Source organism: Colias croceus, chromosome W (genome assembly GCF_905220415.1).
Source record: "Colias croceus chromosome W, ilColCroc2.1".
In the NCBI taxonomy this organism is placed as follows: domain Eukaryota; kingdom Metazoa; phylum Arthropoda; class Insecta; order Lepidoptera; family Pieridae; genus Colias; species Colias croceus.
Genome location: NC_059567.1, coordinates 1768579 through 1785600, shown reverse-complemented (window position 1 = coordinate 1785600; position 17022 = coordinate 1768579). Strand labels below are relative to the sequence as shown.

Below are 17022 nucleotides of genomic sequence, written 5' to 3'. Positions count from 1 at the left end.
TTATACGACATTGTTAAAACTCATATGATACATGGTCCATGTGGTGCATTTAACGTGAATTCTTCTTGCATGCAAGACGGTCGTTGCACTAAAAGATATCCAAAAGCCTTAGTGGAAGAAACTGTAACAGGACATGATGGATACCCGAAATATCGTCGCCGTTCAAGAGATACTGGTGGTTTCACTGTTGAAAAGCGAGTGTCTGGACAACAGGTTATTTTAGACAATAGGTGGGTCGTTCCGTATTCTCCTGTGTTGTCCAGAGCATTTCAAGCTCACATAAATGTTGAAATGTGTAATAGTGTAGAGTCAATAAAATATATTTGTAAGTACATTAATAAGGGCAGTGACCAAGCTACATTTGCTTTGAGAAATGAAAATGATGAAGTTACAAGATTTCAGTCAGGCAGATATATAAGTTCTTCAGAAGCTGTGTGGCGGATCTTAAGTTTCAACATTCATGAAAGATATCCACCTGTGACCCATCTGGATGTTCATCTTGAAGGCGGTCAACGTATATATTTCAACACCGAAAATGTCACAGAACGGTTAGAGAACCCTAGACAAACAACTTTATTAGCATTCTTTCGACTTTGCCAAACTGATGATTTTGCAAAATCTCTTTTATATGAAGAAGTTCCATCGTATTATACCTACGATAAGCAACGAGGTGTCTTTAATCGTAGACGCCGTGGCAGGCCTGTAGATGGCGAGTCAGGTATTTTCAAAGAACATGTTCTTGGTAGAGTATACACCGTTCATCCTAACAACGCTGAGTGTTTCTATTTGCGATTATTATTACATACTGTGCGAGGACCAACCTCATTTATAGATTTGAGAAAAGTAGACAATGTTGTTTATCCCAGTTATCATGCAGCTTGCCAAGCGCGTCATTTGCTTGAAAATGATCAGCATTGGGATGACGCTTTAGCAGAATCCTGTGTTAGTGATAATCCAAGACGGTTACGTCATTTATTTGTAACATTACTTACATTTTGTAATTTGTCAGATGCTGTACAATTATGGGAAAAATATAAAGACAAATTTTCAGAAGACTTTCTTAGAAATATATCTAACAATGATGAAGGCACAACTAATGATAATTTCCGTGATCTTGCCATAAATCAGTGCTTATTAGCTCTTCAGGATGAGTTAACAGCAGTTGGCGGTAAATCACTATGTGAATATGGTTTGCCAACACCAACCTCAGTCGGAGAGGTAACTAATAGGGAATATTCCGCAGAGATTGGTTACAACTTAATGGAACTGCTGACAACATTAGAAAACGGTGTCCCAATGATGACTGCAGAACAACGTTCAGTTTATGACCGTGTGTGCGGAAGTGTTCAAAATAATTTGGGAACAATATGGTTTTTAGATGCACCTGGAGGAACTGGGAAAACCTTTTTGACTAAATTAATATTGGCTTATGTTCGAAATCAGCGTAAAATAGCTCTTGCCGTAGCTTCATCTGGGATAGCTGCAACATTGCTACCAGGAGGTAAAACGGCTCACACTATGTTCAAAATACCAATTGATTTAGATCGCACGGAAAGTCCAACCTGTAGTATTTCAAGAAATAGCGACAAAGCAAAGGTATTACGCGAGTGTAATTTAATCATATGGGATGAATGTACGATGGCCCATCGAAAAGCAGTAGAAGCGGTAGATAGAACTTTAAGGGATATAAGACAAAATGATCGACCAATGGGCGGTATCACGGTTTTATTTTGTGGTGATTTCCGACAAACCTTACCGGTAATACCACGGGGAACCCGAGCTGATGAGGTTAGGGCTTGCCTGAAAAGCTCTTATTTGTGGCGTGATATACAATCGGTGCATTTGACTATAAACATGCGAGTGAGAACTGGAGATAACCCGGATGATAGTCAATTTTCTGATTCATTATTAAAGATTGGTGAAGGTACCTATCCACAACTACACCAAGGAAAACTTATTCTGACGCCTGAATTATGTTGTATAGTGCAATCTCAACCACATCTTATATCGTCGGTTTACGGTGACGTAACAAATATATTAAATAGGGACAATTCCTGGCTATGCGAAAGATCTATTTTAACTCCTCGCAATGACCAGGCATCTGAGATTAATAACAAAATACTGTCGAATATACAGGGGGAAAGCAAAGTTTATAGATCAATAAATAGAATGGTCGATGAACAAGAAGCAACTAATTACCCGATAGAATTTTTAAATTCTTTAAATATGCCCGGACTTCCTTCTCACGAAATTTGTTTAAAAATTGGCATTCCGATTATTCTACTCCGAAATTTAAGACCACCACAACTTTGCAATGGAACTCGACTAAAAGTAACCCAGTTGCAACAAAATATAATCGAGGCTCAAATTTTAACAGGTTGCGGTGCAGGAGAAACCGTCTTTATCCCCAGAATACCCTTAATACCAAATAATTTTCCATTCCAATTTAAAAGGACGCAATTCCCAGTATCGGTGTGTTATGCAATGACAATAAATAAGGCTCAAGGGCAGACTTTTCATGTTGCCGGAGTAGATCTCGGTGTCAGTTGTTTCTCGCATGGTCAGTTATACGTTGCTCTTTCCCGTGTTAGCAGTTCTAGAAATCTTTATGTTCACGTGCCGGACGGGTCAACTTTCAATATAGTTTACCCGGAAGCTTTGCGCTAAAGTATTTTGATTCTATAGGTCCTTAAGCCTCATGTGAACCTGATGTAAATAATATTACCAATACATTTTAAATTAATAATACACAAGGAGTTACACGCTGACGTAGTCGCGGGCACAGCTATCTATACTTTTCTGCCGGAAGTCACTATTCCACGCGGACGAAGTCGCGGGCAAAAGCTAGTAGGTATAATAAATGGATGAACTGATTTTGATTAAATATGTCTAATTATAATTTACACGTCATGCCCTTTCATTTGATATGTCACTTGAGTATATTTGACAAAATTCATTTTTTATTACCACTTTTATACCTATATATCAAATAAATGGATGAACCGATTTTGATAAAATTTGACTTATTGTTACTTTCATTTGGTCGTTCACTTTCATTTCACTTTTACCCCATATACCTAGATATAATAAATGGATGAACCTATTTTGATACACTTTATCTAAGAACCAGCGTCTGAAAATATGCTGCCTAACAAAAAAACCGCATCAAATTCGGATTACCTGTTAGCGAGCTACGGTAGTACAAACATATATTATACACATATAGTTGTCAAACACTTATCACCCATATTTATGCGTCGGGAGTTAAAAATATAATACGACATAATTTAAAGGACATTTTATGTATAAAATTTACCTAGAAAAAAACATAATTCTAATTTTACCCCTTCCCCCCTACTACTTCAGCTTACCCCACTCCCCCCCACCCTTGGGGACTTTCGATATGATCACCTGGACATTTATAGGAATAACTGTAACAGATAACTTATATCGTACACTGTACAGTGTACAATAAATAGAATGCCTTAGCAAATGTTCGCCGTGAATACTTAAATGGTCATAACTTTTTTGTTTACGAACCGATTGACATGAAATAAACACTAAATGTTAAATGAAGATTACTCCAATATATTAGTGAAAACCGCATCTAAATCGGATAAGCCGTTTCTGAGATTAGCGTGCACGAACATACAGACAAACAGACAAACAGACAAACAGACAAAAAATTTTTTAACTACAGTTTTGGGTTTGGGGTCGATTCAGTAATAACACCTGCTAATTTTTTTTTCCATATTTCATTGTACAGACACCGCTTTTCTAGAATTTTATTATATGTATGTATGTATTATATATTGATGATGATAAATTGTCGTCTTTTTGTAGCTTTCGTTCTAATTGATAAAATTGAGCGCATGCTTTTGTTTTCGATAAACCTAGCTTTTCGTCTGCGTCTGGATGTAACGGGAGACGGACAACGTATTTTCCATCTGACTGACGAGTTGTTGTTGATTTATATTGCTGAATACATTGATAATCCTCTTGTGATATATCAATGTTTTCGTTAATGTCTTCGATTGACCAAAATTTTTGAAGGCTATCCACGTCGACCATGACAACGTTACATTGGAACGACTTTACGTTGCCGCATAAAATCCACCCAAGGCGTGTTTGCTGCGCTACAGGAATAGACTCGCTTTGCTTAATAATTCCCTCCATAATAATAGATGAATAGACATCGGCACCTAACAATAAATCGACTGGTCGGCGTCGATAAAACTCTGGATCGGCTAGCTGTATGTCGTTAATAAATGACCACGCTGGTTTGTTGAACGATTTGTTTGGTAGATTGTTCACCGCATGATTCATTATAAAAACTCCTGTGTTTAAAGAATAGTCGCTGTATTGAGAAGATATTTGTATGTTCATAAAGCCTTTACACGTGTTCTCTTTAGCTCCTAAACCTAAAATCACTCCCTTACAATGCTGACGTGGCAGACCGAGTCTCTGAGCTGCATTTTCGGTTATAAGGGAAGTCTGTGATCCTTGATCTATGAGAGCACGCATGACTAATGACGAACCATCTGCAGCTTGGACTGAAACTTGAGCTGTTGCTAGTAAAATTTCTTGTGTATCATCCAGAGACACGTGAGAGTTGTTATTTGGTTGTTTTTCGGGGCTTGCTGTGCTAGCTGTATTTTGGGATGTCCGCTGTGCGAACGCTTCATGAACCAAAGTATGATGGTTCTCATTGCATACTCGGCATCTTTTCGTGGAAAAACACTTATTACCATTATGATTATACAGGCAGTTTTGACATAGCTGTAACTTTGTAATTGTTTGTAATTGCAGTTTAGGTTGAGATTCCGCGAATTTATTACAATATATTATTGCATGATTATTGTTGCATATTGGACAGTTTTGCGTTGTGTAATTGATACCTTTTCCGTTTTGCGATGAATTATTATAGTTGCTAGCGAATGATTTAAATAAATGTGATTTCTGGAATGCTTTAGGATATGCTGCTGGTGTTGGTTTTTGAGGGTGCTGGAATGTTTTAGGTGGCTCTTGCTTGCGCTTAGATGATTCTAATGCAGTAAATTTCATCTCGAGGAAACTTAGAAATTCTTGCAGTGTTGGTAGCTCTCTAGGATTTTTCAATGACTCGATGTAATCGTTATGACTGTCGGTATCTAATTTGAGCGCTAAGATATGAACGATCATCGGGTCCCACGTGCTTGTATCAACACCAAGGTTTTTAATGGCATTCAGGCATTCCTTTGTCGCATCGTGCATTTTTTTTATTTGTCCGAGCGATTGCTGCTGCATGTTGGGTAGGCCTAAAATTACATTTATGTGAGATGTAAAAATAAGCTTTTTATTCTCGTACCTGTGATTTAATATTTCCCAACAGGAAGTATAATTTTGAGAGCTTATAGATAAATGCTGTATGAGGCGTTCTGCCTCGCCTTTGACCTTACTTTTCAGATACTGCATTTTTTGGGCATTCGATAAGGATGGATTTAGATGCACTGCTTCGTTGAATAAATTTTTAAAAGATACCCATTGCTGATAGTTTCCATTGAAAATCGGAATGTCAACCTTCGGTGTGATATTTTCTCTGTTAGAGACTGACCAGAGCTTTGTGTTTATCGCTTCTTTAAGGTTGTTGAAAATGCTTTCGTGGCGAGTGAAAGAATTCTCGTATTCAACGTCTTCCCCGTCCAGAATGCTTCGATTCGAGTCGATTTCCCAATGAAGGGAGTCAATAACGCTCCATCGGGAATTTAACTGTTGCAGGGCATCCTCGAATTTCCACTTAGTGGATATTTTTTCAACATCGATACTTGTTACAGTTCTTTTAAAAGCCTTAAAGTTAATTGCTTGTTTATGTAATAATTCATCAAGTTTGCTCGATGTACCTTGCGATTTAAATGATGGCTGAGGATTTAAATCCGGTTGCTGCTTACTTGTTCCCGGCTTAGACAATAAGCCAGGTTTTGCAGGTCTGATAGCGCTTTCCTTGCTTTCCACTGGCAAGTGCCGCATAATATAAGATCGAGTTTCATAATAAAAATCGGCCGTTCGCTTATAAATATTGTTGCTAAAATATTCATGTGATTTATCGTCATATTCACATATTTTAATATTATGATTGCATTGAAATTCTTGCCAGTAAGAATCTAACACACTTAATCGCTTATTAATATGAGCCGGGGTCTTTCGTTTGACACCGTCTTTCTTAAAATTGATTTGGAGCTTTTCTATCGCTTCGATGATCATGTTTTGGCTAGCTACTAGATCTTCCATGATGAAAATGCTACTTCGCTTCGATAGATAGTATAAGTAAAAAGCTGTGGACTCACCGCTGCTGCTGGAACTTACGTGGCAGTTCCCACTACACGAGTTACGCTTTAACACACGCGAATGGGTCCTCCTTACGGTTAAGCTCGAAGGACCATAAAGATGTACGGTTCGTACACCTGGGGATGCTGCTGTTGATGCTAATTAAAACTAGGCTGCTAAATGATATGCTTTATTGCTATGCTGAATTACACACGTACGCGGCTCGCGACGTTTTAATGTGAACTAACGCTATATGAAAATGAAAATGCTGTGGCATACAAAAAATGATGATGATGCGCTTTGAACGGTTGCACCGTACACAAAGGTTGGATTAAGAACTAGTGAGTTACGGTTTGACCATTCGAGTATGGAAGCTAAATCGGAGTTTAACTTATTTATCGCAGAATGTGCTTCATTCGGGTGAAATGATATAAATAACTGAACATCGTCAGCATATAATATATGATATCGGCACGATTTTATTTGTTTTACAATATCAGCAGTATATAATATAAATAAAAGAAGGCCTAAAATAGAGCCTTGAGGAACTCCTTGTGTAACAGGTTTACGCTCTGACATCTTATTACTACCGTCTTCCATTGCTACTGACACCCTTTGTGTTCGATTACTCAAATAACTAACTGTTGAACCATTTTATAGTAGAGTGACTGAGACCATAGTATGCAAGTTTAGATAATAGTAGTGATGTATTTAAAGTATCAAAAGCTCTCGAAAAATCCAAAAGAACAAGGATTGTCCCTTTTCCTTCATCTTGCGCACAAAGAATGTCATCCAGCACATCGGCCACAGCTGTAGTTGTATTTTTCCGTTTTCTGAAACCAGACTGACGATCCGGTAGGATGTTATGATTTTCAATAAAATTCATCAACTGCTTGTGCGCCAACTTCTCTATTACCTTCGAAAGACACGGTAGTATGCTAATCGGTCTAAGATCTTTGAAATTTTGTGGATTATTAACTTTGGGTATGGGACGCACAAGCGCGTTTCGCCACAAACTGGGAAATGTATCAGTTGCAAATGATTGATTAATGATATACGTTAGAGTTGATAGCGTCGATGGGATTGTAAGCTTGAACATTTCCAACGAAATATCATCAATTCCAACTGCTTGCGACTTAACCTTTAACTGACGTGCTATACGTCTCACAGACGTCACTATTTTTATTATGACAATATTTTTCAAATAACGCAACGTGCAGCGTTACCCCTCCCGCTACCTTCCTATCCTGCCATCTTGTTGCCGCCAGTCACGGCCACCAGCGCACCGAGTGCACAGGTGTTCCCACAGGAGCGATCGCCGTCTCACAGACGTAAGTACGGTGTTTATGTACAAAAACTAAGCATGTCTCTTGGTCGTCACCTCTGTGTTTACGTAGGTAGCCACATAGGGTCTCGTTGACGTCACATCGGTTTTAATTTTATTCTCTTTCGCAGAATGCCTTGAAAAAAGAAATCTGCACCAAAGAGTATGCCACAAACACCTATGCTAGCTAGGAGTATGCCAAGGAAACGGGAAAGAACCCCAGTTGAAAGATCAACTTCTCCACCGGCACTGCATTGGACCAACCGACATGCCTGAACCTCCTCCGTCTCTAAAAAGCCAAGCTAATCCGGAACCTGTAATTCGGAAGACGTGTGCTTATGTCCATCTCACCTAAAAAAAGAACAAAGTACAACTGCTATCAATGCAGAAAGCCAATGTGTCTTACATGCTGTCTTCAAATATGCAATGACCAATGACTACCACGGGACGTTGAAAATGTAGATACCGAAAATGTGCCTTGTCATTTTTTTTGTTATTGAAGAAAGACTAATTATTTTTGTTATTTTAAAATTATAATACTGTTGGCGGGGGTTGGGGTTAATTATAAGATATGAGATTGAGATAAAGAGATATTTATTATTAATTCACTTTAATGGGATGAGATGAGATGATATAGGATGGAGCTCCGCCCGGTGCGGAATCCGACTGCGAACTGACTTATTGTGGTAAAATAATAATTAATACATTATAATAAAATATGCAACATCGACGCATTGCATTCCGGGAACATGTATTGTCTGTACGATTAGGTAATCGTACATGTTCCCGGGGGAGAAAAAGGTGAAGGTTAGTAACTTGATGAAAGATGAACTTAAAACTAACAAGGTGATATTACAATTTAGTGTCTATTTACTAAATGATTGTGTTAGTTATGAGTACAAGATGATACATACATTGATTAAAAGATGAAGATACAATAAGTATAAGATTAAGATACATTTGTTCTTTACGATAGGGTTACAAGATTAAGTTACAATTGTTTTTAATAATAGCGTTACAGAGATTCACTTAAGTTGGGAAGCGAGAACACTCGAAAGATTGGCGACGAGGCCTGGTCATGTTTATTTACGCGCACATCACATTCACTAACACTTATCACACAATCACTTGTCACCGGGGTTGGAGGTGGCCGGGCGGGGACCGCGACGTTGGTCGCAGCCTCCACCGCCGGCTCTGCTGAAGCTCGTCGACGACGCAGCTGTCTCCAATACGTTATTATTGCCACAACAACAAGAATTCCAATTAACACATATATTATGAAGTAATGATGAATGTCGTGATACGACAACTTCGTGCCCAATGGTTCACTCAGTTTTAGGAGGTCAATTTTTCTTTTTATTTCGTCAAATTGCTTAATATCTTCCGAACTGTTTGTATTGAGATCCTGATCTGTTAATTTGGAGATCGATATGTTTATAAGATGATTTATTGGAGCAATTTCTATTGCCACAAACTCGGAAGTGGTATTTATATTGCTCGACAGCTTTTTATGAGAAAATACTTGAAAATCTTTAGTTTTAATAGTACAACCCTCCATAACGCTTAACAAACCCGCTTTTGTTACCTTTGTAGAGGTTATTTTATCAGCACAGATAAATTTTATGTTGCATTCATTACAACAAAAATAATAATATACATTAGAGGTCGATAATTCTTGCCAACGATTCGTACAAGGTAATAATGTTGTTTGACAAATTCTCGTATTAGTAATTCTCTTACATAAATCATGATCATCTATTAAATGTCGAATAGGATTTCTGATGTGACAAAACATAGTAGTAGGATTCTGGTTCAAACATGCTTTAAAATCGCTTTCAGAGATCGTTATATAAGAGTCCTTTTGTATGTTGATAGCCGCTAAATTAGAGGTCGGTATCACGTTCACCATGCTGCCGTTTGAAATACGTGGGATAGAAATGAGATTAAATATTTCATACATATTTCTTTCCACCAAAGGTATTTTTATTTCAATAATTAAGTATTTTTTAGTGTTCTTGGCTCTAACTTTTAGTAAACTATAGACATCTTGAAAATGTAAATTATCAACAGGCAATGCCAAATCGTTAGGTAGTTGAGTAGATATCAAATTTAACTCTGATCTCAGCTGTTTTGGAGATAACAAATGAAAGTCTAATTTGCCACCGTAAATATCCGTCACAGTATCTAAAATGAAGTCTTGCATTCTTCTAAGTTTGTATAATAAGTTGTTAGTTATAAGCGCCGAGGATATAAAATCGGAGATAAGAGATACGTTTTGTAGTTTTTGTTTAAAGATTTGGTTTGACTTTTCAAGGTAATTGAGTCTCTGGTTAATTATTTTATGTTGTGTAATCATTGTTTGTTCCATTCTTTTCATTAGATTTAATTCAGCTTCCACGATTGAAGTTTGATTTTTCCACAATTTAAATAAGTGATTTTCATTTTCTCTTAAAAGGTCGATATCGTTTTCATATTTTTCTGCAAATCTCTGATCTAATAATCCAAATAAACTGTTAGCGACGTAGCCTACTCCGTCTATTAAACCACGACGCGGGCGCTTAGCTCCCATATCAAATGAATCACTCATAAATAAAATGTTATTATAATATTCCAATTCGCCGAACTCGTGCTCGAGCTGTAATAGTATAGCGTCGCATTGTGTTAGTTGTTCTCTTATCATGGGACATATTGTTTTGAGATATTGTATGTCTTTTACGAGTGCGGCCGTTCCTTCTTGATAAGGGTATTTATCATAATAAACTATTAGCTTCCAATCGTCTCCAACCAGCCGCATGTTCGTTAATTTGTCAAAATAAATACTGTTGTTATTTAATGGTGTATACGTAAACTGTGCGTGACACGAACTTATTATTGAGAGGAAAAATAATGTTAACGATAACACTATAGCGGAGAAGGACATGCCACGGGGATTCTTTGTTTTCGAGATTTTAATTTCTTCCTTATCATAGTCGGTAGATTCATTAATTGTATGTGTATTTGTAGGTAACAGTGATAGCTTAACAATAGGTCGTTTCATGTATCCGTTTTTGGTTTTAAGAGTGACAACCCTCACAAGGCCGTCACTTCCGGGATGTAGTTGTACGACTCGCCCTAAAGCCCATTTGCCGGGCGGCAAGTTTTCATCCTTTATGATGACTATATCGTTCAACTTCAGATCTGTTTGAGGTTGTTTCCATTTGGATCTTATAGATAGTTGCGTGAGATATTCATTCTTCCATTTAACCCAAACGTCCTGATAGATTTTCTGAGTTAAGTGCCATCGAGTTCTAAGATCATTTTCTGTATCAAAAATAGTTAGATTAGGGCCGCTTGCTAGGAAATGGGCCGGTGTTAAATAGTCTAGGTTATCGGGGTCTTCTGTCAACGGGCAAAGCGGTCTTGAATTCAAACAAGCTTCAAGTTGAGATAACAAGGTCGAATATTCTTCAAAGGCGAGTTTTTGTTCGCCAATGACTCGTTTAAGATGATGTTTGAGGCTTTTCACCGCAGCTTCCCATAATCCACCCGCTGAAGGCCACGATGGGGCGTTGAAATGCCAATCTATATTCATTTCTGATATAATAGAGGTACACTCGTTACTTGATAGGATTTCTAAGATCTGTGTATATTCTCGTTGTAATATATTGTTAGCACCTATGAAGTTTGTTCCTTGGTCACTATAAATATGTCGTGGAACGCCTCTTCTAGCGGACATTCGCCGCAACGCAGCTATAAACGCTGATGCTGTGAGATCGGAGACTAATTCTAAATGTACAGCTTTCGTCACCATACATAATATAAAGACGGCTATATATCCTTTTGATGTTTTGATTCCACGGCCTTTATTCGCTTTCACTAAAACATGTCCCGTAAAATCTATTCCCGTGTTATAAAAGGGTCGGCTGGGTATGACACGGGAAGGGGGTAAATCACCCATAAGTTGGTGTTGCAATGTAGGATCCACTTTTTTGCATTTTACACATAATCGTAACCTCTTTTTGACAGCCCTGTTTCCTCTTAGAATCCAGTATTTTTGTCGTATAAAACCTGCAGTTAATTTTGGTCCGCCGTGAAACACAAGTTCGTGTGATTCGTCAATAATAAGCTCAGCTAACTTCGATTGTGGCGGAATAATAATAGGATATTTCATTTCGGGATTAATATTAGAGTTTTTTAGCCGCCCACCGACTCGTAGCAATCCAGTAGAGTCTAAAACGGGGTTCAAACTTAAAATTGTACTCTTTTTACTAAGAGGTAGGCCGTTTGAAAGCTGAGATTTTTCTTGAAAAAAATATTCATCTTGAACATGTCTTATTATCATTTCTCTGGCACGCTTTAAGTCTTTCATAGTAAGATAATTATATTCATACGTTTTTTTGTAAATAATCTTATCGATAAATTTCACAATATACGCTAAAATTCTTATAATTTTCCTAAGAGAGCTATATTTAGATAACAATTGTTTTATTATGTAATCTGATCTTGTAGTTGCCGCATTAACGCATGTTATGTTCTTTTTAAGATCTTCATTAGTTGTATATGTAGGATTTTCAGTATGTTCTTTGGGATTATATTGAGGTAGCCATTTAGGCCCGTTCCACCAATATGATGAGTTAGCGAGATTAAGCGCAGTTGATCCGCGACTAGCACAGTCCGCCGGGTTTTCTGTAGTATTAACATATTGCCATTGATTTTTTGGGATTGTTTCACAAATCATTTTTACGCGGTTTGCAACAAAAGGCTTCCACTTATCTGGTTCTCCATTTATCCAACCAAGTACGGCCGTAGAATCAACCCATCCATAAACACGTACGGTAAAGTTAGGTACGCATTCGACTATACTTTTCATCAACTTTGATAACAACAAAGCTCCGCAAAGTTCTAATCGAGGTATGGATAAGGCCTTCTTTAAGGGTACGACTTTAGATTTTGCTGCGACTAGGGTAACATGTGTAGTATTATATCTCTTTATTTTACAATACACGACACATGCGTACGCTTTTGTACTAGCGTCACAAAATCCGTGAAGTTCGATAATATCTTTATCTTGCGTTTGTATCCATCGAGGTATCTTAAATTTCTTTATATGAGGTATGTCGTCCTTTATTCTATTCCACTCTGAAGCTATCTCGGGGGTTACAGGTTGATCCCATCTTAGATCAGATTTCCATGTTTCTTGAAATAAAATTTTTAGCTTTATAGTAACGGGTGCTAGCCAGCCTAAGGGATCAAAGATTTTCGATATTTCGGACAAAAATTGTCGCTTTGTAGGAATAGGATTTGAGATAAATTCAATGGGGTAAAAGATAAATTGATCTTCATTAGGATCCCAGCGTAAACCTAACATTTTTGTAGACTCTAAATGTTTAAAATCAAATTCCGCCTTTTCAATATCATCCATATCATCCGATAAATCAAGCAAATTTGAACGCCATTTTCTGAGATTAAAACCGCCAGCTTTAAGAAGGCTTATAAGATCTAATTTTAATCGTTTCGCTTCTTCCACAGTGTGCGAACCGTGCAAAAGGTCATCCATGTAAAACGAATTTTCTAACACATGGGGTGCGATACTATTAGGATAATTTGACCGCTCATCATTAGCGAGTTTTTTCAGGGTCATCATCGCCAAAAAAGGTGCAGATTTTGTTCCATATGTCACAGTTGCTAGTTGAAACTCCTGTAAAGGTTGGGATTTATGATCACGCCAAATAATTTTCTGTAGTTTTTGATGTTCGTCGTGCAGCCATATATTACGAAACATTTTCTCAATATCAGCCGTAAACCCGTACTTAAATAGGCGCCATCTTAAGATTAGGATTTGAAGGTCTTGTTGCAGATTAGGCCCTCTATACATGAGATCATTAAGGCTAAAACCACTCAAGGTTTTCGAGGAAGCATTAAACACAACTCGCAACTTTGTAGTTGATGACTCTGCGCGTAAGACACAATGGTGCGGTAGGTAGCAACTGGGCCTTAAGTCGGCGTCCGACATACAGGGTATCATATGTCCGAGTTCTTTGTATTCCGATATGAATAGCTTATACTCGCGTGCCAAATGACTTTGTTTTATTAATTTGTTTTCTAATTGCATATATTGAGCGATACATTTAGATTTTGACTCACCCAATTTTTCTTCGAAATTTTCCTTTAAAGGTATTTTCACCACGTAACAACCATCATCACGTCTTTCTGTTGTGTTTTGATAAAAATCTATACAATTTTGATCTTCCTGAGATACGTATAAAGGTTCAGGGACATCCTCCATTTCCCAAAACTGCTGGATATCGCTGTTTAAAACAAGATTACATTGATATTCTGACTTACAGTTGCCGCTTAAGATCCATCCTAGTTGAGTTTGTTGGGCGACGGGAAACATAGCATTAGAGCGGCAAATACCATCCATAAGAATTTCTGAATAAACATCAGCACCTAATAATATATCAATAGGCCTACTTTTATAAAATTCTGAGTCAGCTAATTTTATTTGATCAAGCATGGGCCAATCGGGTTTTGGAATTGTATGATTTGGTAAATTCCTCACAAGCTTTTTCATTATAAACGCATCCGTTTCAAAGGTGAAATTGTTAATATTTGACATGCAGTTCATGGTTATTTTACCCTTACAATTATTAGCTTTGTTTCCAATACCAGAGATATATCCATCGCATTTTTGGCGAGGTACTTTTAACAGTTGCGCGGCGTTTTCGCTTATAATTGAGATCTGTGAGCCCTGATCAAGGAGCGCTCTCATATTTAGGTAAGATCCATCTGCTGCTTGAACCTTGATAATTGCAGTAGCTAGTAAAATTTCGCTGGGGTCACATGGAAGGGATACTAATGTGTTCATATTTTCTTGTTGCTGGCGTAAAGGTTTCGACCGAGGCACGTGTAACCTCGAACGTGAGGCTTCCGGTGTCATATTCTGTGACGTGAAACATTCATGTAAAATGGTGTTATGATTTTTATTACATTGTTTACACAATATCTGTGAAAAACATTTCTTTCCTTCGTGTGAATGTAGGCAGTTGAGGCAAAGTTTCATATTTTCAACCGTTTTTCTTCGCTCATAAGGATGCATTTGTAACAACGTCGGACATGAATAAAGGCGATGTTCGCTGGAATTGCACAATGGACACTGCTTGCGTTTTTCATTTGTTATATTACTGGAATACATTCGTTGCGAAATAGCTTGATTTGTAGAATTTGGATTATTGTAACTTTGTTTAAATTTATTATTATAATTTTTAGAAAAGGATGATTGATTATTATAGTTTCTTAAATGTTTATGCTGATTGGATGGTTGATGAAATGCCCTTTTTGTGTAGCTTTCATGCTTTTTTCGTGAGGTCTCTAGCGTCATAAACTTGGTTTCTAAATACTGTAAAAAGTCTTGCAATACAGGTATTTCTCTGGGCGACTTTAAAGATTGCATATAATCATTGTATGTCTCTGGATCTAACTTCTGAGATAATATACAAACAAGAAAAGGGTCCCAAGATGATACGTTAATGCCAAGGTTTTCAATTGCATTAATGCTCTCATATGTAACATCGTGAATCCGTTTAATATGTTGATATGACTGATATTGAAGGTTAGGGATATTTAAGAGGTTATTAAGATGAGATGTAAAAATTAATCGCTTGTTATCGTAACGATGACTGAGGATATTCCAAGATATGAGATAATTGTCGGAGCTGATTTGGAGATGTTGGATCATTTTTTCAGGCTCGCCCTTAACTTTACTCTTGAGAAACTGTAACTTTTGTGCATTAGACAGGGATGGATTATTGTGAATAGTTTCCGTAAATAAATCTTTAAACGAAACCCATTGCATGTAATTTCCTTCGAATGTAGGCAGCTCTACTTTTGGGGTTGATTTTTCTATATGAGATAGAGAATACATCTTTTTATTAATATCTGTTTTTAACTTATAGTAATGTTTTTCATAATTAGTAAATTGTTCTTCATATTCAGCGTTCGTTCCGCTCAATTCATTTTCTAATTCCCAATGCAAGGTATCAATTGCCGACCAGCGGATTTGCAAGGACTTTAGGATATCCTCAAATTCCCACTTTTCCGACATAAGGTCAAGATTTATGTTTGAAACAGTTCGCAGAAAAGCCTTAAAATTGGTTGTTTGTTTTTTCATAAGCTCTTCCGTTTTATTCATATTGGAGGTATTGTTGGGAGGTTTTTCTTGATATTCATGAGAGGTTGACGGGGTTTGAAAGGTTGGAGGTTGTAATTCAGGGGTTTCTAAAGATTTATAATTCTGTAAGGCTGTCTTTATGTTATTGTATTTTTTCTTAATTTGATCATATCTATTGAATGCAAAATACTCATGAGAGTGATCATTGAAAGATAGAAGTGTCATATGGTTGTTGTGGAAGTCTACAAAATATTTTTCTAACGTTTCTAATCGTCTTCGTATATAATCGGGAGTCTTTCGCTCCGCTCCATCCTTTTTAAAGTTTATGTGTAGCTTTTCCAATGCATCTATTAATTGCTCTTGGGTAGCTAAAATATCCTCCATCGACATGTTTGAAAATAAGAGATAAAATATAAGAAACCTTACTTGGTTAGCTTCAAGTTACGCTTACGCCGCGCCGAGATGTAAATTATTCCGTCGATGTGTAGAGATGTGATGCCTTTCCAGGGCACCAGGGTTGAGATATGTAGATGTATGGTGCCTTCTTAAAGCACCGAGGTTGAGATGTTGAGATGCAGTGTCCCCCCAAGACACCAGGGTAGAGATGTGAAGATATATGTGGTGCCTTCCTAAAGCACCGAGGTCGCGTAATCACGGAAACCAGAACCACGCACACAAACACAGCACACTTTCTGAACGCGTCCCGGTCCCGCAATTCACCGTTTGCTCGAAGGACCAATGTTGGCGGGGGTTGGGGTTAATTATAAGATATGAGATTGAGATAAAGAGATATTTATTATTAATTCACTTTAATGGGATGAGATGAGATGATATAGGATGGAGCTCCGCCCGGTGCGGAATCCGACTGCGAACTGACTTATTGTGGTAAAATAATAATTAATACATTATAATAAAATATGCAACATCGACGCATTGCATTCCGGGAACATGTATTGTCTGTACGATTAGGTAATCGTACAAATACAAAGAAGTAACGATTATTTAAGTTCATTTTTCGATTGATGTGTAGATTTATAAAAAAAAAGAGTTCCTAAATTAAGCTAAGCAATTATAGTGTATTCATGAATAAATGTTGATTATTATTAAATTAAGGACAGTAGTTTTATTTTATCTGTATTAAATTGTTCTAAAACATGTATGAATCAATTTGTAAAACCGTTACAGTATAGTATTGTTTAATTTATATTATTTTATTTCAATTTAAGTTTTAACGTCTATGAGACGG

General features: G+C 37.2%; 2 protein-coding genes across 2 annotated transcripts; both read right to left on the bottom strand.

Annotated features, from left to right (window-relative positions):
* Positions 1–3367: 3367 nt before the first annotated feature.
* On the bottom strand, positions 3368–6006 carry LOC123704874. The gene is made up of 2 exons (XM_045653368.1): positions 3894–6006; positions 3368–3411 (listed from the first exon to the last, which is right to left on the bottom strand). The coding sequence occupies exons 1-2, from the start codon at positions 6004–6006 to the stop codon at positions 3368–3370; spliced, it is 2157 nt and encodes a 718-aa protein (XP_045509324.1).
* A 2636-nt stretch (positions 6007–8642) lies between these two features.
* LOC123704873 lies at positions 8643–14546 on the bottom strand. Its single transcript, XM_045653367.1, has 2 exons — positions 10139–14546; positions 8643–9037 (listed from the first exon to the last, which is right to left on the bottom strand). The coding sequence occupies exons 1-2, from the start codon at positions 14544–14546 to the stop codon at positions 8643–8645; spliced, it is 4803 nt and encodes a 1600-aa protein (XP_045509323.1).
* Positions 14547–17022: the final 2476 nt, after the last annotated feature.

What these genes read in the sequence shown, in the direction of transcription:
- LOC123704873 (XM_045653367.1), bottom strand. Translation starts at nt 14,546, where the DNA reads ATGACACCGGAAGCCTCACGTTCGAGGTTACACGTGCCTCGGTCGAAA. An exon ending in AGTAGGCTACGTCGCTAACA is followed by an intron (nt 9,038 to 10,138) that starts GTTTATTTGGAT and finishes CCAAATTAACAG; the next exon opens with ATCAGGATCTCAATACAAAC.
- LOC123704874 (XM_045653368.1), bottom strand. Translation starts at nt 6,006, where the DNA reads ATGCGGCACTTGCCAGTGGAAAGCAAGGAAAGCGCTATCAGACCTGCA. An exon ending in AGACGCAGACGAAAAGCTAG is followed by an intron (nt 3,412 to 3,893) that starts GTTTATCGAAAA and finishes ATAAATGTCCAG; the next exon opens with GTGATCATATCGAAAGTCCC.